This window comes from Rhea pennata, chromosome 3 (genome assembly GCF_028389875.1).
Source record: "Rhea pennata isolate bPtePen1 chromosome 3, bPtePen1.pri, whole genome shotgun sequence".
NCBI classification, from domain to species: Eukaryota; Metazoa; Chordata; class Aves; order Rheiformes; family Rheidae; genus Rhea; species Rhea pennata.
In genome coordinates this window covers 18214633-18238698 of record NC_084665.1, presented here as the reverse complement: position 1 = coordinate 18238698, position 24066 = coordinate 18214633, and the positions used below count along the sequence as shown (strand labels likewise).

The 24066-nt window shown below is 42.9% G+C and overlaps 1 protein-coding gene and 1 long non-coding RNA gene across 4 annotated transcripts in view; one reads left to right on the top strand and one right to left on the bottom strand.

The window, feature by feature from the left end:
- Positions 1–30: 30 nt before the first annotated feature.
- On the top strand, positions 31–23051 carry LOC134138289 (uncharacterized). 2 transcript variants are annotated; one of them, XR_009957853.1, is made up of 4 exons: positions 31–138; positions 631–713; positions 3321–3464; positions 22241–23051. It is a non-coding gene; the product is annotated as an uncharacterized LOC134138289 (long non-coding RNA). The 2 variants fall into 2 exon arrangements; XR_009957854.1 differs by lacking the exon at positions 3321–3464.
- PSEN2 (presenilin 2) overlaps positions 16173–24066 on the bottom strand; it is a 20399-nt gene continuing 12505 nt past the window's right edge. For both annotated transcript variants that reach the window (XM_062571723.1, XM_062571725.1), the window contains exons 9-12: positions 23238–23315; positions 21350–21469; positions 20645–20763; positions 16173–18847 (exon numbers count right to left, since the gene is read on the bottom strand). In XM_062571723.1, coding sequence (XP_062427707.1) covers positions 18692–18847; positions 20645–20763; positions 21350–21469; positions 23238–23315 — 473 coding nt within the window. In that variant the 3' untranslated portion in view covers positions 16173–18691. The remainder of the gene's footprint in view (positions 18848–20644; positions 20764–21349; positions 21470–23237; positions 23316–24066) is intronic.

Genomic DNA, 24066 nt, shown 5'->3' with positions numbered 1-24066 from the left:
CCGCCGCCGCCGCCGAGCGCGAAGCGTGCCGAGCTCGTGCGCCGCGCGCCTCCGCCAATGGCAGGAGGGGACGGGCGGGGCGCCGGCCAATGCGGGGCGGCGCGCGGAGCGGCTGCAGCGGGACGTGAGGCCCGTGAGGTCCGTGCGGCGGCGGCGGCGGTTGGGCGCGAGGGGCGGGGGGGGGGGAGGGGGAGGTAGACGTGCTCGGCGGGCGGCGCCGCCGCGGAGCTTGGCAGCCGCGGGGGGCGACCCGGTGCTGGGCCGGCCGAGGGAAATCTGGCAGGGCTGCCAGGGGGAGGGAAGGGGCACGGACCGGCAGCGTGCGCGGCCTGCGTGTTGCAGGGCCCCGGGGGGGCAAGGAGGCCCCCCTGGCCTCTGGTAACGTTAGTTCGTGCGGAGGGACTGCGCGGGGAGCTGGGCGCTCAGCAGCCTCCCGGCAGGCTGAGCTGAAGGAGCAGCCCCGTGCTGTGGTGGTGTGCGGCCCGGAGATGTCTGTGTTGGGAGGCACGTGCGCTTTTCTAAGCACTCACTTAAAATCGCACACGGCACGTTTCATACGTACGTTGGAAGTTACACCCAAATGTTCATATGTGTACGTTGGAAAGAAAAATCTCACGGTGCTTCTTACAGGTTGATTCCAGCAACATGGTGTTTCAAAGATGCTGCAAGGAGCTAACAGTAACAACCAGCTCTGTACCCTTCTGGACAGTCTGGTAAGCACACAGCTCTATGAGCAGCTTTCTTCTTGAAAAAAAATAACAAATAACATATTCTTTGCATTTTGTTTGCCACAAGGCTGCATTAGTGTAGAAGTGTATTTGAACAAGGTTTAGGTATTAAATAGCTTGTATTTTTTTAAAAAACAGATTTCAGAACTCCTTGTCATAGAGTAACTTGTAGGACAGACCAGCAAACAGCCCTGAGTTTTAATTTCAGCTGTGTCAATTGCTTACTTTGGCCAACCTTTTTCTTCTAACTAGTAGCTTGAATTGGAGCACTTAAATCTACCCTGAAGGACCTATATCAAAGTTAGAGGGAGTTGTGGGTGCTGTGCACTTGTGAGGAAGGAAACTGGATAAATGGTCTGCTGCAAATGTGTATAGGGGTTTAACTCTATACAGCATGTTGGTGAATATTAGTAGTGATCTTGTAGTGCCACGCTTCCCTCATATGTAAAGTGGGATAATTATAGCTATATCTCCAGGTGCCGATACCAGAGGTAACTTGGCAAGTATTAATGAACATATAAAACATTGTGTAAAGGTTACATTTATTCCTTCATTTTTTTTCTAAAATAAATACATACTTTCCAGCTGAGCTATGCTCATCTTCCCAGTTAAGCCATGGGATGTTTTCTGCTAGGAAATGAACAGACATTACAAGTGTATTTAGCAAAACCATCATTCAATCATTCATCAAACAATCATTCAGCTATTATCTGGATTAGAAACAAGTCTTAGACAGTATTAGAATGGCTGGATTTTACCTTAAAAGATTAAATATAAAATTACTGAGGAAGGTACATTCTTTGCTTTTTATTCCTTTAACTACAGGCTGTGCATAGACACAATATATCTGAAATGGAAAGGCCAAACATGACACTTCCATGTCTTACAACTGGATGTAGACTGGATGTGTTAGATGATTCAAAACCACATCTGTAATAAGATACCAGCCTTGAAAAGTTTTGTCTAAAAGTGCCTAGTCGTCTTAATTTCAATACTGACATTTCCAGAAATTTCTGCATACAAATTAAATGTTCTATTTGTGGTTTATTCCATACTTTTTTCTCTAAAAGAAAGGTGATCTTTACTCACACCTGTAAAGAAATGTATTTTCTTTAAGGATATTTTTCTTTAACCTACTGCTGTACTAAACTGGAACGTCAGTTCCAAGTTCCTGTGTAACGTCACTTAGCTTATGTCAGCTCAGTACTAATTGTGAAATACGTCTTACTATGCTGAGCACGGAGAATTCCATGGGTTTTTGCATGCACACACCATCATAGTTTGAGATTTAGGCATAACAAGCACAGGATAGAAAGCTCTCCCCATCTCTTAAGGACAGCCTGATTGGTTCACTTTATTTCCACACACTAAATCATTGGATATGATTTAACATGCTGTTAAATTTGCATTACACCTTCTGTTCTCTAGCTTTCTGGATCCTTAAAAGATCCCTTGTATTTGATGACAGGCTTGGCTCTCTCTATACTTAAACTAAAGAGGAAAAAGGACCTGTTTTCCTTCCACCCAATTTGGCATGCCAACAGTTGGGGTTGAAAAGCTTGACTGAAGCTGCTGGAAACAGTTCTTTTACACCCTTTTTTGTTATTTATTTGGGGAGAATAGGAACAGAATACCCATGACTCAAAATTAGGAGCCAGAAGTAAACTTTTATGGTAGGTGGTTGCCTAACAGTGTCCAATGCTGAAATAAAAAGGCAAGCATACTCTATGTAATGCACAAGGAGAACTGTTTCAGGGCAGAAGCCATGCAAGATCTCCTTGTACACTGGGGAAAAAAAGGGTAACAAAGAAAATCTCACCAGCCTTTGGCATTTGTTTAGTGCTGCCGTCCATGAGATTCCTACCCCTGAATCCTGAAAAAAGAAGCGATGAGAGTGCTCTGCTATAAAAATAGATGAGGGAGTCATCCTTTCCACAGGAAAGGATAACAGTAATTCATGTAACAAGTTTGTAGTTGGCAATTCACATGGGCTTTGGCAGATCCAAATTCAGGTTCTCTCTCTGCTAGTGGAGACTTACAGCATTCCACCTTTGCATTGGGACCCTGACTGTTACTCATACTCTTCCCTTCTCCCCTCTCCAGCCCTATTATTATTACAATATTCTACACAATGGGAAAGCTCAGCAAGAGGAGATGAGGATGGGGAACTCCTCCATCCTTACTAAATCCCAGACAAAATTACAGTATGGCTTTGTGCAAATTGTACCTTCTTCAGAGGCAGGAGGTATGGATATGAATCCAGTAGGGATCAGCTCAAGCTACCCCATTCTGGTTTTGTGCCCTCCACCAAAAGATAGATGAAACAGCACTGACACTTGCTTCATCCATGCTTTCAATCAGCTGTCAGAGTTGTGAAGCCTCTTCAAGAAGTACAGACAGAATAAACCAGTGTTTGTGGATCTTTAGTCACCTAGGAAACTTCCATGTAAAAAATAAACGTTGGCATCTGTAAATACCTTAGCGCCTCCCATGTGATGTGACAGCAAAATGAGACTGTTGCAGATGAAAAGTTTTACTGGGTGTCTAAATCCCATGTAACTTTTATGTTAAGATGCTTGCATTCTTTTGCAGAGCTGTGCAATGCAGACCTGAATTTACAGAGCAAACCTGAGAAATCTAGTGAAAAAGCAAGTTCCCAGATTTTCAGGAATCTCTTGATTACCTATAAGAACAAGAAGTGAACAGCATCAAGAACTCTGCCACAGTACATCTTTGGTACTACAGCTGTCATTTGCTTCTCACATCTTGTTTGGTATTGTTATATTCAGTCAAATTGCAACATATTGGTGCCTTATCTAGAAATGCTCGGCATTTACAGCAAGAATCTTTTATCTGTGATGTTTATATAAATCAACCTTTTGTTCAAATTGTAACTAATACTGTAAGTCACACTTCCTCACAACCTTCTCTCTACTGATGTTAAAATGGTTTTTGAAGATTATTTAGTTCTCCAAATATTCTGATTTTGCATGTCAGAGAGAGGTCAGTACCTTACCCAAGGTCAGAGAGAAAGCTTGATATAGCAGCCAGAAGTCCTGACTGCCTAGCAGATACTTCAACTGTGTTGTCATATCTTCACCTCATATTGCCTGTTGATACTTATAATGAAGGGCACAGTGATGCAATTTCATGAGGTGCATAACTAGCTCTGCTGCAGGTATGGGGTAAAAGCAACAAGAAGATTCTCAGGCTTCAATATAACTTCCAGAAAGGTCACCGTCTGGTTTTGGGTGAGATTGCTTTTCTCCTGACATTTGCTGTTTTCTGAGAGAAGTCTGTTTACCACCTAGCAGCTAGCTGCTTACTGGATGCCAGGAAGCACCCTGGAAATACTCTGCCCGTTGTGGTGTCTACTATTTTGAAGAACTAGGAGAAAGCCAACCTCTTTTGGAGCTTTGTACAAAGGAGATTGAGTTTTGAGGCATGTATGAGCGAGAATAGTCCAGAGTGGCTGAACTTTTACAAACTAAACAAGTTAGAGAACTGGAACCTGGAAAGACCTTTAGGCCCTACAGTAAGAAGGGCTCCATTGCAACAGGAAATTAGTAGTCAGCTGACTAACTACAGAGAAAAAAAGAATTAATGGGTTCTCAATTAAACAACCATTGGTGATGTCATTAGGTTAACAAGCATCCAGGCTATTCAGAGAACACTCAGAAGCCCTCTTACACAGGACAGGCCTGAGCTGTTTCTCTGACTACAGTAAAATGTACGTCACTATACTTCTCCCATATTCACACAGTTAACTAAAAAAAAAAAAAAAAAAAAAAGCTCTGAAAATGTTTCCTCCATTTCTCCCTCTCCAAGCAACCACCAAGGCTCGTGGAAGCTACCTCATAGGGTTTTGTTGTGTTCACTCATATTCTTTAGAGGGCAAGTTCTTCACAGTAGGAGGGATGTCTTATCTGACCATGTAGATTTATTGTGTGCCATCAACATATTGTAATAATATAAGGATGATGAACTAGAACAGCTCAAGAAGTCCTCACTGGACAGGTGGCTTGGGTTTAATAGTTGTAGGTATTACAAAACTTTGGCAGGTTCCAGTGACGCTGTTTGTACCATATGTTATTTACATGGCCTTATAGCCAAGAATGAGAGTAATAGCCTTGTAAAGAAATGAGATCTCTCAGACTCAATCAGTGGTAGATGCACATCCAATACCATCATAGGATCCAAATGATGAGCTATTTTTACAGTGGCTCTGCTGATTCCTGAACTGTGTATTTTCATCCCAAAGCACTCAGGCATTCCTTTCATGTGTCCTTTTTTTTTCCCTCCTCTCACTGTGAAAAAGGAAGGAGACAAGGCTCAGTTTCATTTAGGCAGTGGGCACTTTATTTTTAAGATGATATAGTGCTGATGGAAGGAGTCAGTGTGGCAGTTCTAGAGACTAATGTGTTTTTCCTCCTAAGAGGAAGACACAGTGCAGGGAGCAGGACATGTATTCATGACATTCCCCCCCCCCATCCCCATTTCCTTTTGAAGTCTCTTAGCAAGCAGCCTTGCTCTGCACAGCAGGAGAAATCGGGGAAAGTGAATAGCACTCCTCAGCTCCTGACTGCCAAAGCGCTTTTACATTCTTTAGCCAGAAGAAAGGAGTGTCAAGAAGACAGAGAAAATTCTTTAGATTTTGCCTTGCCGAGAAAGCTATTTTCATAGATACCTCTCAGTGCCCCTGCTCACCCGTTCTATATGGCCCCGTGAGTAACTAGTCTTAGGAAAGCCAGGCAAAGGGTGTTGAACCATAGAGGCAATTTATTATGTCTTGTGCCTGGGAGAGAAGAGATCAACACAGGCCTGGGAGGCCAATGTTGAGATCAAACCTTAAGGCTTCAGGATTTTTGTACCTCCTGCTATTATCTATACAGAATGCACTGCAGTGGCTTTTGAAACGGTCTTTGTGGCTAGTGCTTTACAGCTCCAGAGAGTTGACCATACAGTAGTGAACTCTAATAGGAGGTGGGAGCAGACCCACCAATGCTGAGATTATCTCTAACAACCACTTGGGAAAAAGCAACATTCTTCAAGCGTTTTAGAGTAACCTCCTGGATTTCTCTTCTCAGGGATGAGAGGGAGATCACAGCCTCGTTATCTTTCACCAGGGTTCAGCCCTGCCTTCCAACCTACACACCACATTCTCAACAGGCCAGATAACATTTTGTTCTCTCCCACTGAGAGACAGCGTTGCAAATATGTTCTCTCAAACTATAAATTTATATCTGTAGGTGAATGGATTTTTTTTTTCCTTCAGATTATGAAAGAGAACAGAACTAGGTGTTATACTCTAGGTGGAGTTGTAACAAGCCACAACAAGCTCAGGCTACAAGCATATTCATCACTGACAGTGGATCACCAGAAGAAAGTCTGCAGCGTAACATGCTTCACCACCACACCAGACTCTTCTGCAGTTCATGCTGTCTACTGTTTCCCCCCCCACACACCCCAAACTTGGCCAGAAGGCTGCAGAGTGGGAACTAGGTGCTTTGGAAAGTTGGAGACAAGCCCATGGTGGAGGGGGGAGTATGTTGAGAAGGACAGTGTCAGGTGGAGAGGCTGCAGAAAAAAAGTGCTAAATGGAAGAAAGCGATATCAGTCCTTGTCTTTGGATAGCTTGTGTGATGATATAGGGCAAGGACAGGCACCTTGCCCTGCCATCTTAGCAATTGATGCAGTACAACATTTGGAATACAGCTTGTATGTTCAAACTGTTGCACAACTAGTGCTTGTTACGAATATCAAGCAAAGTTAGAAAGGGAGTAACAGTCTGATGAGCTGCTGTGTGCTTCAAAAATACAGTATTTTTGCTTCTCCCAGGATCTGTGGGACTCAGTTAAACATTATTTAGTTTGTAATTCTTCTTTATCTCTGGGCTAGACAGATCAGTTGTTTCTGCTCATTGTAAATTACATTTGCTTGCACAGTTTGGTGAGTGCTTTGCCCTCTTCTCTCATCACCTGATTGATTACATGTAGCTCAATCGATCCTGCAGAGGCCTAGTGGAAAGATTCAGTTCTTTGCAGCTTCCAGACAGGATTTGTTTTACAGATGATAACTAATGAAGGCATACATCCCCTAGGTAAATATGGTAAATTCTTGAAACTAGGCAAACAGAAGCAAGTCATTTGCCCAGAGTTAGCCACTGCAAAGAGCCTTTTATAAAGGACAGAAGGGTTATCTAGAACAGTTTGCACAGGGTTGGTTCTAAACAAAGGCAGACTGGAGCCACAGAATGCATGAGAAACAGAGCAATTTCTCAGGATTTTGCAAGGCTTTGGAGAACTTAGCCTGCACATTAGCATTAGTCATTGTAATTTGCTTTGCTGGCTAATGGTGAAGCATGCTACTGATCTGAGCTCTCACTCTCAGCTTTTGGTGTAGTATTGCCTCATGTCACACAGCTGGAGAGCAGTGAGCTATGTTGCCCCAGCCTGGAATCATTCACAATAAAATATATTTTCTTCCAGAGGCCTGAGAGCTGGCTTTCCCATGTCTCGCCTTGCTGTTCACAGTGCGAGGTATGGAAGGGAGGCAGGACAAGTAACTGTTTTTTTCTGAGTGCCTGTGTGGCAAACAGATGCACTCAAGGCTCTGGCCACTCACCTGAGGGTAATTCATAGATGGTCCCAACAATATACTTTTAGCAGTCAGTCTATAGAGAAAGCAGAATTTTTGCAACCTTTGGACCCTGACTGATCCTTTCTCTGCTACGCTGTGGCTATTGATGCAATTCTTGAGATCGTTTGAGAAGAACTACATAATCTGGCTTCTAGTATATACATTTGTGTCTACATAGCTGGAGGCAAAGATGGATCGGCGGCAGAACGTCCTAGCTGAACTCCGATGCATCAGCCAAGAGAGAGACTCCAGCATGAAACAGAAACCTTTGAAAGGAATGACTGATCAAGATATGATCCAGACATCCAGGTTAAGCCCTTCATTTGACCCTAAGCAAACTATCCAACTCTTATCTCTAAAATAAGGTTAATGGCATTCTTCTGCTATGTTGTGCTCTTAGAAAGCCTGACTGCTAAAGGTGTGCTTGGAAAGCCTCTGTGGAAGCACAGCAGAATCATTTCAACATGCTCTGTAGCTGTGCACAGGGAGAAGAGCTTGCCTTCAGGCACAGCTGTGTGAGGAACCAGCAGTGCAGGTTCATTCTCTTACTGGCTCCCCAGTGCTTCCAAGATTTCTAGCCTGCAGGGGCCCAGGGTGGGAGCACAAAGATGTCCATTTTCTTCTGCGATCCCACTAGGTACAATATCTAACTATGCAGCCTAGACAGTGACTATATGATTAATGTACCGTCCACTCCATACAGTTTGGCAACTGTCGCTTCATTTTATCAGCCTGCTTTCAAAGCAGAGTAAACACAGTCCCTTTCTTAGAAGATGGATGTTCTCCCTGTTCATCCACTGCAGCAGCACTCTTATTTCACGATGGCCCTGAAAACCACACAAACACAATGGCAGCAAGGAAGGTGACCAAACTCTTTACAGAATAGATGCCTCTGGTATTGCTTTATGTCCCTGACTAGCCCTGATTTTCCTATCTTGATTACGTCTTGAAAGCTGTAACTGCACTGCCGTAACAACGCTGGATAGAGAAGCCACTAGCCCACTCCTCTTTTGTAAATCTAACTCATAACCAAATGCATGTTAGATTCCTATTTCTCATTAGTTTTCTGCATGACCCAGAGTTTGATCTGGCAGCATGATGAGTTCTCTGAAATCACTAAGTGTATTTGCCATTTCAATTCTCAGTTTGCCAATTAAAATCACATAAGGGCAGAAATCACATTTCCCCCCCCCTATTAATAAAGAAAATCAAACAGTGTTTATGCCTCTTGAAACCCTTGCATAGCACTGCTGGAAGACTATTAACACATTGTTTAGAGAATAAAAATAGCTCATATTTGAACTTCCAGGAATATCACAAAAGCTGTATTTAGCATGGACTTGCAGAGAGGATATGTGTTTCCCAAAACCACAAAAGAGTTAAGGAGTTCCTGTTGGAATAATGATGTTGACACTACCAGCATTTTATTACTACTATTTATTGGTACATCAAAGCTGTGGCAAGGTAGCTTTAAAAATAATCCTGAATACCTCCCTTCAGCCCCAGTGATCTTGCCTGCTTTACACCAATTTCACAAGAAGATTCAGATTCTTTCATAAGCAGTTCTACAAAGTCAGGGAGAATTGCATCTGCTTATATTTAACTTTATAGTGGCTGAAAGAATTATACTGCATAAATTATAAATTAAGTTGGATCAGTTTGGAACTCTTATCTCTCTGGCTGGTTTTACATTGTTCTTACTCCACTTAAATGCAAGTTAGATGAGGAGTTACTCCCATTTTATATTGAGGTGAGCAAGGCCTTCGTAAAAGTCATAAAAACCAATGATATAGGAGAAAATATGCCTAATACTTTTCTTGCTCTGCCCCCTTCTCCTTCTTCAGGCCTTGTAAGACAGTAAGAGAGTGCCAGGGTGGAGGACTTCACATCTATTTTTGTGTAGACCTAATCATGAGTTGGCCTTAGGAACTGCCACTTAGTTCAAGTTGCATTTAATAGGACTCAAACAGTTCTCAGTTTTGGGAAACTTCCACTCCAACTACTTTGCCCCATACCTGTCTCAGGTTTCTATATCAAGGAGTTTAGCTAGTTCCTCTTCAAAGCCTCTATTTATTTATATCTTTTTAATACTGAGTCATAAATAGTGCTGAGCACTGACACCTCTCAAAATGTGCTCTTGGGCACCTGTCAAAATGTGTGTCATGAAGGGGACACGTTCACATTCAGTTAACTATTTGAGTGCCCAGGGCAAACATCTTGAATTTAAAGATCAAGAAAAGACAGAAGAAGGCAAACCTGTGCAAAAGCAAGATGTAAAAGGAAGGAGGGTGACTTGTGTGTTCATGTTCAGTGCTCTGATCTGAGCAGATCTTTCCTCTATAAGCAAACTTAAGCCCAACATTTACACAGTCTTTCTCCATTTCCAACTTGTCAGATGGGAACAGCTCCTGGGTAGAGGAAAATCTGATAAAGGTATCCCATCTGTCCAGACTGCCTTTTTATAAAGTATACTCAATTTCAGTTAACTGGAATAACTCCTCTTCTTCAACAAGACACAAGAAACATGAGATAGCCAAATCCCCCAGTGCAAAGAGCTGGAATAAGAACAGGGTACTCTTTACTCAGATGACCAGGTCCTGCTGTGAAGGAAGAGGAGACTGCAAGTGACAGGCATGACAAAGCAATAAGTATAGTTATTCTTTTGCTTCTTGATGATGCTTAGAAGAAAACACTTGGGTTTACTCAAACCCTCTAACTACAGCTGGGTGCTGTAAGGGAAAAAGAAAAAAAAAAGAAAAGGACCCAAACAAAATCTAGAGTATGCAGTGAATGCAGTGTAATAACAGTATCTTGTCTGCAGCCGCAGGGCTGATCATGGCATCACACTAAAACCAGCTGGTTTTAAATGGATTCTGGTGCCATATGAGCTTAAGCTGACTCAAGGCCTCTCCCCTGCTATACCAAAACTGCAGTTATTTTAGGGGGTGGGGTGCCTGCTTCTTCTCTGCCATGAGAGAGGGAAAAAGCCTCAGTGAACAACAGGGAGTCCCACAGCAGAGGGCTTTAAAATGGCTGGTTCTTCTCCATACAGATTTACTGCCCTCCCGTGGCTGCCATAGAGCATCTCTAATGCAGAAACAGGGAGATCAGGTACTAAAGGAAAAATAACTGTACTTTGATTTATAAAACAAACAAACAAACCCAACCTTCCCCCCCCTCAAAAAAAGACCGTTTAAATTAGAAAGAAGTCCAAAAAACTGTGTGATTAACTGAAAGCACTAGAAAGGCAAGAACAAAGCGGAGAAATTTACTGTTTTGGGGGTGCGTAGGCAGACCTCCAATGCTTTGTTTTACAAGGGCAGATGCCCTTGAGCTAGTCATCACTAGGGTCCTGTCAGTAAGTGCCGGTAACTTGGAGAGATGATCCAACTGACTTTGTCTGATGGCCCAGTGGAGAAGGTGTCATTAGCTACTGGTGCAAAGAGGGAGCTGGGAGACCAAATCACTGCTCTTTTTCTGACTTTCACAGGAATGTGTTGTGACTTTGCTGTATCCACTTCTCTCATTGGCCCATCTTCAACAGTAAGCGTTTATAAAGCTGTTGGTGAGACACATCATGTTGTAAATGTATTCTTTTATCTCTGTGAATCAGAGGGAGATGGTAATTCTAAAATAGACTGCCTCCTCACCAAGGTATTTCTTTTAAGAGCCTGAAGTTAGGTATTATGAATGAGACCTTAGGTGTCCAATGAATGCTGCTATAGAAGCACTGTATGATCCTACAAACAGACTTATTTCTTACACTTTCTTTATGATTTTGCTGTTTCTTGTGCCATATCTGTGGGCAGAATGCATCTCCAGTCTTTGATGCACAGTAGATACCTCAAACAAAACAACCCAAACAAACAACAGAAAGCAACAATGAAGTGGCAGCAGGAAAAACAGCAGTAGACACAACCAGCAACTCATAGAATCATAGAATAAGTAAAGTTGGAAGGGACCTCTGGAGATCATCTAGTCCAACCCCCCTACTCAAGCAGGGTCACCTACAGCATGTTAGACAGGGTTGCATCCAGGCGAGCTTTGAATATCTCTGGAGAAGGAGACTCCACAACCTCTCTGGGCAACCTGTGCCAGTGCTCTGTCACTCCCACAGGGAAGAAATTCCCCCTCATGGTCAGGCAGAACCTCCTGTGGTTCAGTTTTTGCCTATTTCCTCTTGTCCTGTCACATGGGACAACTGAAAAGAGTTTGTCCCCATCCCCTTGACACCCTCCCTTCAGGTACTTATACACTTTAAGATCCCCCCTCAGTCTTCTCTTCCCCAGGATGAAGAGGCCCTGCTCTCACAGCTGTTCCTCATAGGGCAGGTGCTCCAGCCCTCTGATCATCCTCGTAGCCCTACACTGGACTCTCTCCAGTGGCTCCATGTCTCTCTTGTACTGGGGAGCCCACAGCTGGACACAGTACTCGAGATGAGGCCTCCCCAGGGCTGAGTAGCGGGGCAGTATAACCTCCCTTGACCTGCTGGCAACACTCTTCCCAATGCAGCCCAGGATACCATTGGCCTTCTTGGCCACAAGGGCACATTGCTGGCTCATGGTCAACTTGTCATCCACCAGCACTCCCACGTCCTTCTCTGCAGAGCTGCTCTCCAGAAGGTCAGCCCCCAGCTTGTACTGGTGCCTAGGGTTATTTCTCCCTAGGTGCAGGACTCTGCACTTGTCCTTGCTGAACCTCAGGAGGTTCCACTCTGCTCAACTCTCCAGCCTGGCCAGGTCTCTCTGAATGACAAACAGCCCTTAGGTGTATCAGCCACTCCTCCCAGCTTGGTATCATCAGCAAACATGCTGAGGAGGCACTCTGTCCCTTCATCCAGGTCATTGATGAAGAAGTTGAACAGGATGGGACCCAGTACTGAGCCCTGGGGGACACCACTAGCTACAGGCCTCCAACTAGATTCTGCACCACTGATGACGACCCTCTGAGCTCTGCCTTTCAGCCAGTTCTCAATCTACCTCACTTTCTGCTCGTCTAACCCACGCTTCCTGAGCTTCTCTAGGAGGATGTTATGGGAGACAGTGTCAAAAGCCTGGCTGAAGTCAAGGTACACAATGTCCACTGCTCTCCCCTCATCTACGCAGCCAGTCATTCCATCAGAGAAGGCTATCAGATTGGTTAAGCAGGATTTCCCCTTGGTGAATCCATGCTGACTACTCCTGATCACCTTCTTTTCCTCCATATGCCTGGAGATGTCATCCAGAAGGAGCTGTTCCATCACCTTTCCAGGCATGCAGGTGAAGCTGACCAGCCTATAGTTGCCTGGGTCCTCCTTGCCCTTTTTGAAGACTGGAGTGACATTGTCTTTCTTCCAGTCCTCAGGCACCTCCCCAGTTCTCCATGACTTTTCAAAGATGTTGCAGAGCAGCCTGGCAACAACATCCGCCAGCTCCCTCAGGATGGGTGCATCCCATCTGGGCCCATGGATCTGTAGATGTCTAGCCTGCCCAGAAGGTCTCTAATCCTATCCTGCTCAACCACAGGAAAGTCTTCCCTTCTCCAGACTTTCTCCCTCACATCCAGGCTCCAGGATTCCTGAGGGCTGCCCTTAGCAGTGAAGACTGAAGCAAACAAGGCATTCAGTAATTCTGCCTTCTCTTCAACCTTTGTCATCAGAGCCCCCACCCCATTCAGTGGCGGGCCCACATTTTCCCTAGTCCTCCTCTTTCTACTGATATATTTAGAGAAACCCTTCCTGTTGTCCTTGACATCCCTTGCCAGACTCAATTCTAACTGGGCCTTAGCCTTCCTCATCCCATCTCTACGTACTCTAACTACATTCCTATAATTCTCCCAAGTAGCCTGTCCCCTCTTCCACATTCTGTGGACTTTCTTCTTCTGTCTGAATTTGGCCAGGAGCTCCTTGCTCACTCATGAACGTCTCCTGCCCCCTTTGCTGCACTTCTTACTCATAGGGATGCACACCTCTTGAGCTTGGAGGAAGTGATGCTTGAATACTAGCCAGCTCTCCTGGACCCTCCTTCCTTCTAGGGCCTTAACCCATGAGAGTCCTCCAAGTAGGTCTCTGAAGAGCCCAAAGTCCGCTCTCCTGAAGGCCAGGGTTGCAATCCTGCTCGTTGCCTTCTTTTCTGCAGGATCCTGAACTCCACCATCTCATGGTCACTGCAGCCAAGGCTGCCCCCAACATTCACATCTCCAACCAGCCCCTCTCTGTTGGTTAGGACATGGTCCAGCAGGACACCCTTCCTTGTAGGCTCCGCCACCACTCTTGTGACAAAACATTATCATCGATGCATTGCAGGAGCCTCCCTGGACTGTTTGTGCCTTGCTGTGTAGTCCCTCTAGCAGATGTCAGGGTGGCTGAAGTCCCCCATGAGAACCAGGGCCTGTGATCTTGAGGCTACTTCCAGCTGTCTCTAGAAGGCCTCATCAACTTTCTCTTCCTGGTCAGGTGGCCTGTAGTAGACACCCACAACAGTGTCCCCCATGTTAGCCTGCCCTTTGATCTTTACCCATAAGCTCTCAACTGCCTCCTCCTCCTCCCTGCCTAGGCAGAGCTCAATGTATTCCAGTTGCTCTCTCACATAAAGAGCAATTCCACCACCTCGCCTCCCTGGCCTGTCTCTCCTAAAAAGCACATAGCCATCCGTGGCAGCATTCCAGTCATGTGAGTTATCCCACCATGCCCCCGTGATTGCAACAAGATCATGGCCCTGCGATTGCACACAGATCTCCAGCTCCTCCTGTTTGTTTCCCACGCTGTGTGCACTGGTGTACAGGCATTTCAGAGAGGTGGTCATGCCTGCAGGTTTCTGAGGAAGGGCGTATGGGGGTCCTCCATAGCCATGTCCCAAACACATCCCCAGCTGCATGCACTCATTGGAGGTCCCCCAAAACAAGTTGTGTTTTATTGACTACCCTCTCTCTATGATACCCCCCTTCCCCCTTCCTACCTAGTTTAAAGCCCTCTTTACCAGGCCAGCCAATCTGTTGGCAAAGACACACATGCCCTGCTTGGGGAGGTGAATCCCATCTCTCCCCCACCCAGCTGCTAATCTTCAGTGTTCCATGATCATAGTATCCAAAACCCTGTTGCCCACACCAGTGGCGCAGCCAGTTGCTAATTTGGAAAATCTTCCTACTCCTCCTCCCATGCCTCCCCCTAATTGGCAGGACTGATGAGAAGACCACCCGGGCTCCCAGACCCTTGACCACCACACTCAATCCTGTTTGATTGTTTCCAGTTTGCTCTCTGTATCATTAGCACCCTCATGAAAGAGCACCAGAGGGTAGTACTCTGATGAGCGGACAAGCCTTGGCAGCCTTTCAGTCACATCTTCTATCCTTGCCCCCGGCAGGCAGCAAACCTCTCTAGAGGAGGGGTCAGGTCAGCAGATAGGTGCCTCCATCCCCTGCAGCATGGAGTCACCTACTACAACCACTCGTTGCCTCTTTTGAGTGGTCATGCAAGGCACAGGGTCAGACAGCCCAGCTGCTTCCCTTGAGGCCAGGTCCAGGTCCTCCTCATCCTGGAGTGTGCTAAACCTGTTCTTCAACTGTAACTCCAAGTCTACAGGAGGATTAAGGGCCTTTCTTCTTCTTCTTCAAGAAGCAACTAGTTTTCAGCCTTCTTCTACAGTGCTATGCTGCACTATTTCACTCTGCACAGAGCTTCCAACAACTCCCCTGCTGCAGGGGATTGGGGCTCCTGGAGCAGTACAGTCTCTAAGAATGCCCTGTCTATCTCCTGCTCACTTTCTCAGATGTTTCGCAGTCTACTGACTTCATCCTGCAACTCCTTGACTTGATGACACAAATCCTCAACAACAGCACACCTCTTGCAGCAGGGCGGACCATCAGTCCAGGCCTTCTGGAGAGGCTCCAAGCATTCCCTGCAGCCTGAGACCTGTAGGGCAGCATCTGCTGTAAGAGGGTCTGGGTTGAAGCTTCTGACACAGCTGATGCAGCAATTCCAACAGCTACAGGCAAATATGCTTTGCAGTGAGTTATAACCATGTTTGTGAGAGTGGGCACTACTAGTGCTGGAAAAAGAAAGATGTCCTCTTGCACCTAATTGCGCTCCTCCTGCATGAACTGCTGTGGGGTCGGAAGGTGACAACACCAAGCTGATTGAATTACACATGCTTCTGACAGAGGAACTAAATACTGCAAGAAGACTGCATTTCTTCCAGCACTGAAAAGCTTGGATATTCACTAGGCAGGGTTACTACTACATTTTTGCTCCCGAACATAGCCTCAATCTTACATGTAAGGGACTGATGTATGCCCAAGCCAGATTTGAAAGTAGATACAAAGACACACTTGTTTTAAACTGGAGATGAGGAGTGGGCATGATGGGGGTCATCTACAGAAATGCCAATACATGGCACTTTCTACAGGACTTGAAGCTGTTGAGTGACATCTGTATCAAGATGGGTGTAATTCTAGCCTACCTAACAGAGGTACTTTTTGGGGAACGCGTATCAGTAGCAGTACTCAGAGCTTCTCTAGGCTCAAGGAGACTCCAGTTGAGCAAAGAGTGTAACAAAGCAAAAAATCAATGAATGAACAGCTTGGACAGACAAATGCTTTACTACACACAGACACTCAAGGTGCAGGTCACTGGGCCAGTTTCTCACATAGTAGCCACTAGGCTACTGTCTTCACCCTTTTCTCTCTCTTGCTCCTTTTCTAGGGAGGATAAATCCCAGCCTTTCCATTTTCACATTTTGGGCCATCTGCTGCATGGTATTAAGATCACAAACAAAACTTCACTTTCATGCACAAGTGCAAGTGTCCAATGCAATAAGAAATCACTCAATATCATTTCAAAAGTCCTGTGTTTGTGTGTATGTACACACACACACATATATTTGTAGTAAATACATATAAACTTTTACACAATTGAAACCACTCCAGTATATATACGATATAATTCTATCACTCACCAAGACAATACATTGTTTCTCTGACAGAATCCATTGCTCAGTTATCTTTTAAATTACATTCTTCAAAAGTTATGTAGAATTACTCTGCGAGAGGCCAATCTTTGGCAAACATGAATCTGCAGAAAACCACCAGCTCCAGCAGTGACCCTTCAAGCTCTGCAGGATCCCCCCAGTTTCCTTTGCATATCAACTCCACTTTCATAGAAATAAATTGTTTCTAACAATATCTACAACCCTGCTAAGTCAAGCAGGATTTTTTCTAGTACATATAAGTATTTCATATTCTCTTCATACAATGCAATCCAATAAAATAAATCATGATTGCAAGTGACTGATTGGCCCCAGAACTTCTTCCATAAAAAAAAAAAAATAAAAAAAAAGAAACTATCCTCACATAAACCTTTAAAAACAGCAGACACTTCTACTGATTTTACTGATTTATATTTCCAAAGGAAATGCCCTCTAGTAATAATTAACTCTCCAGCTCTAGCTTTTATATCTAAACACTGCAAGCAGGAGAAATGACGACAGAAAACTAAACAAAGAGCAGAAATTACTTACTTAGTCAGAGACACACCAAATTTATACAAACACATACTTATTTTTAAAAATTTGTTTAAATCACTTGCATGATGTCCTTGTTAAATATCAAAGTAGATTAGCTTTAACAAGTCTACTGGAAAAAAGCACTACCTTAAAAAATACATAAATTCAAAGCCTTATCTAAAAAGTACTTCAGACAAGAAGTTCTGCATCTCTTGATGACATCGTATTGTTCACAAAACCTTGTGTTATGTTACATTTTGAAACACTGACATTGACAAGTTGTCAAAGAAAACAGAGCTTATTTGAGTAACAGACACTCAAGAAATAGACACTTTTTCACAAGAAAAAAAATCACAGAAGTTGCCGGTTTCTAAGAATCTGACTCTTGAAGTAGGAAGAAATTGCTTCTAAGATGTGGAGAAAAAGTCAGAGTGATTAAATAACAGTAAGACTGAGTTAGACCTGTGTCTTCTATTGGCAACAAGCATTGACTTTTTTTTTTTTTTTTTAATGAACTCACTTGAGGCTGTGTCAATATTCCCAGCAGTAACAATGCCTTATTTAGAGTAAAGTAACAGTAGATTAAAGTTTGCAACCCCATATTTTAATACAAACTACCCCGTATTTTAATACAAACTACGACAGGATATTTTCAATTGAGTCCCCTTTACATTAAATAGCTATTTTTAAATTTATAATAAAAATAATCTTTAAACAACAGTATCAAAAACCAGGCAAGCCAAGCATCAATCAGTGTAAGAGGATCTTCTCATAAAGGGAAGTAAATCCTCCTTGGAATGATTACAGTACACACAGAAATGAGACCACACAAGAAAGTACAGGTCAACTGATTTACTGAAGTTGTGCAGTAATTCCACCTTATGACAATTTGAGGATCATAATACGGACCCAGAGAGAGGTTTCCTAAAAAGTAAAATTCCAGGAAGAGACAGGAAAAACAGAAAAAGAAAACATCAACAAAAAAATCAAATCTGCCTTCCCACACTGAAGATCTCAACACTTGGAATGGCCAATCCTGACTTCAGCTTTTAGCTACAGTGGTGGATGCACTCAGAACAAGCAGCCTGGTGTTTAAACTTCCTATTGCTGATGTCCTGTCTGGATCCATCATTGCTCACCATGTCCCACTAGCGTCAGAATAAATAGGCATTTGGGGCAATTGGGGCAATTTCAATGGAAGTTATACGCATAGACATTAATTTAAGAATTTGGCCCCCACATTTCTATCTAATGCTCACAACCACCTATGACACTACTCTGTGCATCTTGACTGCCATGTGTTTTGTTTTGTTTTGTTTTGTTTTAATTACAGGTATCACTTAACTTTTGCTACATGTTTGTACAATACTTCAATACACTAAAGTGTTAACAATTACAGAGCACAATCAAACTTCACTGCAGTTCCAGGACTAAAACACCTTAGCTCCTGGAAGCACAGATCAGACCCTTCATCTGTCCACCGGTCCATGCTACATGCAGGTTTCTGTGCTCAAAACAGGCAGTGTAGACATCAAATACATTTAAGTAATGCTCCGTTGTCAGCAACGAGCCAGACTTTTCACTGGAGTCCAAAAGACTTAAGGCTCCTGTGAAAATTCTCTGCCTAAGATGAGCTTCTAGATTTTTAAGATTAAAAACCGATGTACTGGATTTTTAGTACATATCATGTCACAGAGTTAGTGTTTTCCTTAAAAATATACGGCACTAAGTGTAAAACTTAATGACTTATTCCAAACAGCGTATCATACTTCACAGCAAAGTTTTCAAAAAAAAAAAAAAAAAAAAAAAACCCAAAATATCCTCCTCTAACTTCCACTTTTTGTCCTTCTAAATGTACAGCTGGTGGGAAGCCAGGGTATCCATGAATGGTCGCACAAGGTTGTCTGTCGAGAAGTAAAAGACCAAACCAAAGGTGATGGAGATGGGAAGAGCAGGCAATGCTTTCTTAAAAACAGCCAGTAGTAAAAGAGTTAAACATAAACCCTGCCAGAGAGAAGGGAATAAAAAAAAAAAAACAAACACAAAAACACAAAAAAAACACAAAAAGATACAGTAAGAAGGCCATAAACGTATCTACCATCGATAACCCAATATGCAAATAATAATCTACATACTATACAGGAATTGAAGCCTGCCTGAACTAGCAGTGGGATGAGATGTGTTTTCTCACATCATCACATTTCACACAAGTTGGTCAGGTGTTTTCCTCAACAGTATTGAGGAGCTGAGTTCTCTGCTGAGAGAATGGTATAAATACCTAGTGCTGACACAAAACTGAACCCAAGAGGTTAATTTACAGATTATTTTAGCTTTGTTTCTACACCATTATGTACGAATTATTGATGCAGCAGACAAAGCCATTTAAATTCTGGTAAGCTGCAAAGATAAAGAGCTTCACTGGAGGGCTCTAACACACAGCAGCATGTACTTTTAACACCTTCCCAGTTTGCAAGGTCTCTTGGGGAAAGAACAAAAACAAACAAACAAAATCCCACTCTGTTCTTTCGTTCTTTTGACTGAATTGCTCATTATTATAGGAAAATTCTGCTTTTAGCTGTAAAGCAAGCTAAGATATGTTTTATCAATGTAAGTATGAAAGCTTTTGTAGATTTTGGGTAGACAGCATAATTAAGAGCACTTAGCACTGATTTATTCTCTCTGAATACTTTTTGCCCCCTCCACAGCATTTAAATTTCAAAGACAATGTTCACACTAGGCTCCCCAAAACAGTCAGTAACTAAGGCTGAGCAAACAGGATGCTTCTTCTAACTGCTTATGGATTGCAAGTTTGATTAAGATCTAACTGAACCTGTGAAATTGCAAAAGGAGCTAAAACAAATTTTAACAGCATCATGAAAGAACGAAAATGGGACATACAGTCTCATGGACAGATAACAGGGTGTTCCCTACAGCAAAGTGACCCAGTGCCAGACCTCAGAATGTGGAAGTAGGTTATTCTGTATGTTTCTCTGATCTGAGGTAGGAAAGCTACAGTGAATGCACTCCATTTAAATTAGCTAATTTCTCATGCAACAGCTTCTTGATCCTGTCTTCACAAGTGGAAGTCACTATCATTCTCTACCTTTGGAATCCAAGTAGAGAAACAGAAGTCCAAGAAGGACACAATAATTCATTTTCTTTTACCTTCTAGAACTGCTACTCTTGCCCTCCTAGTTTGTTTTTATGATGCTAGTGTAAATAGCAAGTTCCCAGTCATTATTTTCTACCTATGCTGAAGCTCACCAGCATGCAGATGTTAGACCATGCAGTACTGAGCCTTGAGCAGTTACAGCGTGATAGTCATCTCCCTTTACTGATAGTATCTATGGATTTTTAAGTCTCCTACCTTCCTATTTTTTCCAGCTGCAGCAGCAGAACAAGATAGGGCTGCATCCTCTTATCTAGCAGTTCTCCTTAGCAAGAGGGAGTTAGCCATCTGACTATGGTTGCTAGTCAAAACAGTTCTTAGTATTAGCTCTTGTAGCTGACAGAAGTCCCCAATCTCTAGCACTGAAGCAAACACACTGACAGCTCAGCTGTAACTGTCTTCCCTGGGGCTGTTTCACTACCACCATTTCTGCACTTGACCCTGCTCTGCGAAATTCTCCCTCCCAGCTCTGGCAGTTGTTTAAAGCCAGGACTAGGAAATGTACTGGCAATTTCTTCTGAATATTCAGCATGTTACCTGCAGTGATTTCACAGTGCTCAGCTGTTAGTTCTTCTGGCAACTCTGCAGTGCTAAACAGAATACAACACAGAATTTTCAGATTGCTCACTTACTATGAGAATGGCTACAAAACAGGCCAGTGTAGTATTCCAGTCTCCACTAGCTGTGGCAGCTGCTTTCCCAACAAGCACACTGTAAAATATGAAGTCTCCAAGGCCCAGCTTCACACCCCCTGAGAGAAGTGGAAGGGAAAGAAAAGAAAACAAGTGTTACTTCTCCTCCTTTTTCTGTTTTGTTTCCTGCTTGCTTACTCTTGTTCTCAGGTGAAGGTTCCTAGTCCTGGGTACTAACTTGGATCCTTAGCACCCCACAATGACATAAGAGAGGATAGCAGGTTACTGAAGAGACTAAGACTTACAGCCCCCTTTTTCTTTTTTCTTTCTAAAGAAAGAAAAAGAAGGAAACCCCCCACACACACACCACACACACTGCTCCATTCCCTGAAGTGCTTTCTTGTGTTGTCCTACAGCAGTACTAGCTGAGGAAGTGCATGGATAGAAAGGAATAGTAGGCGGGGGGAAGAAGGAACTGCTTAAACTGGCCAAGTAGACAGGATATGTCAGAGGAACCACAATCCAGAACTGCAGCAGCAAGAAGTCATTTACAGTCAGATTCAAGACTGTGCTTGCTTGAAAGGTCACAGCTCTTCAAATTTATTGCAAATAGATCCAAATGGATAGCAAAGTGTAAATGACTACGTAAAAATATCAGGGTCTGACCTGATGACACTAAAAACATGATATAAAAGTTTCCCTTACTTTCCTCCTCCTCCAGCTCCTCTAAAGAAGTGATTGGATGGGTTGGAACAGGACTCCTTGTCTCTGAAATTTCAGAGTCTGAGTGTGAAGGGCTTCTGTGGTTCTCTCTCCCATCCTCAGCTTAGTTCCACATAAATAAACCAAGAAGAAAGGACAAAAAAAAAGAAGAAACATAAAAGGTAGCTACATTCATAACTTGTTTTAATGCATGAAATCCACACTTTTATGAAGCTTCTCTGGAATGAGTAGGCTCTTGTCTCTCCAAGGTGTTTACCAAGACTAATTCCAGCAGAGAGATTTAGCAGGTTTGAGTAAAAAGTGTATATTATTATTTTAAACAATTCAGAAGGTTACATATTCATAGCTTCTTTGGCAGCTACTCAAGAGTTCAATGACTGCAACAGGTGAGTAAATACACAGAATTAAGCATTGCTGTACCAGTCACTAAAGATAAAGGCAGTCTTTCCTCAGTTCCCAAGCAGGGGATCAAGCAGTCAGACATGCTGGTATCTGCAGTCTGCACAGACTACCAGAACAAGTAAAGTGAAGCAAGCTTACTCTGCAGCAGACTGCACTGCCATGCTGTTACATCTTTGGGGTGGAGGTGCTCAGGTATTCCCTAGCTAGTAGCATTACAAAAATGGATGACTAAGAGGAGTGCTGTTTATAAGAAAAGTTCTGTTCTGAATCACACTGATATTAGCTCTGGGTGTTCACACTTAGGTAAGTGGACACATTTCTTTTTCTTTTCTTTCTCCTTTTTTCTTTTTTTCTTTTTTTGTAATGTATCTAACAGATCCCTTTCATCTTTCTTGTTCTCATGCTATCCTTTTTCTAGAAGTAGCTAGTTTGTAATACATTATTTTATGTGACAGTTCCTGTTTTTTTCAGAAGGGATGATACGAAGTTTCCAGTCCACGTCAGTCTGACAGGATGCTACTGCTGCAGATGCAATCAGACTATCGTCTGGATCACACAGAACTTCCACAGGCACATTTGTAGGTTGCTTCTTTTCTGTGCCTGTTTCAAAGCAGGATTGTGACCCTGCAGTTAGTATGTCAACTGCTTTATCCTGAGCATTGGCAGTATGTTCAGTTATCAAGCTTTAGCATACATTTATTTCTTGAAATAGATACTGAGCATAAAGAGGTACTGTCAGCTCCAGAGTGCAAGAGGACCAAATGACAAATCCTTCAAGTGAGAAATCCTTCAAACACAAGTCAGGTTTTGTTCAATCACCTTCACAACTGCAGTTTTATTTTAACTTGTACTTGAAGAAGATAAAGGCAAAGGCACACAAATTATCACAGGATTAACTAGAATACGAACCCTGAGTATGTCAGCTACTGTTAGGTACTTCTCAAGCATATGCTTTTACCCAAAGGTAAATGTAAAAGATACTCGTTTTCCTTGGCAGGCTAAGCTAAATTGCACTTACAGCTAGGTAAAAGCGTATCTGCTCCATAGCAGTTGCCTGAATTAAGTTCACTACCTTATTTATCTCTTAGCATTATGTTTACAAGCCTATGTTGTAATTAACCACCCCCAGCTGGTAAAAATATAAAACCCAGCAACCTGATCCCACCTGTAACCTCAGTACACCTGATGATGTGCTGGACAGCACTTTTTTTTGGTTGTGGATTTTGAGTTTGTTTGTTTGTTATCTGTTTGTTTTTAAAATAAAGGGAGTCTGAACGCTGCAGCTCACTACATCATCCATCATCTTTGCTGCCAGGCTAGGCAGCAGGTTTGGTAAGATCACTGAGTTCTGCAGCTAACTTTACAATACTAAAAAAGGGGGGGAGGGCACATTCATTATGGATTCTTAAACACACACATTATTTCCATGAGGCATTGCTTTGATCAGAAGCATGATACGCAAACAAACCTGTATCCCTCGTCTGCTGACTTGGTCGTCTTGCTGCTGTGTCTGGCTTTGCCATTCCAACTGTCCACATCATAGCAGCTAGAAGAAAACAGTTAATTGTGTAAAACACAGCTAACATTTCATTCCAGACTTTATAAAAATACAGGTTAAGAATGTAGCTATCCCTGCAAATATAAACCCATATCCCTAAGTGCTTTTAAAACACTCACTCTTAGTTGGGTTCTCTAGTCACTTAGAAGGCAGAGAGAGAAAGTAAGAGAGAATTAAGGCAGTGTATCCATTCAGTTTTTGAGAACGTCTTAGAGTACAAGTAGTTAGAGTCAGTACAGTCTACTCTGTAGGCTGAACAGAAAAAAAAAAAAAAAAAAAAGAAAAAGATCCTGTTTTGTGTGTGGGGTTATCTCCTTTGTTTTCTTCCTTGTTTCTGGCTCTTCTATTAAAAGAAAACATTTTCCAAAAAACAAAGTTGACACCTTACAAAAGTTGACCAGAGATTAAGTTATACACATACTTTTCATGTTCTGCTAAAGATAAAGCAGATACAAGTGGGTGATATGCAAGAGCTGTTTGAGAGCCACTTGTGTGTCTTTCTCTCTCTCTCTCTTTTTTTTTTTTTTTTTTTTAATTCCTCCTCTCAATCTATCACTCTCGGCTATTTCTACTTTGTTTTGAACAACAACTGGAAGTTGACCTGAGGTTTATTCTTCAGGTGGATCCCTAATTTTTTTAAAAAAGAAAAAAGGAGGAAAATCCACACAGACCATTTGGAGATCAGTGAAAGGAACTAAAGGCAGCCGTTTATTTAAGTGTACACATCGTTCTCATGTTT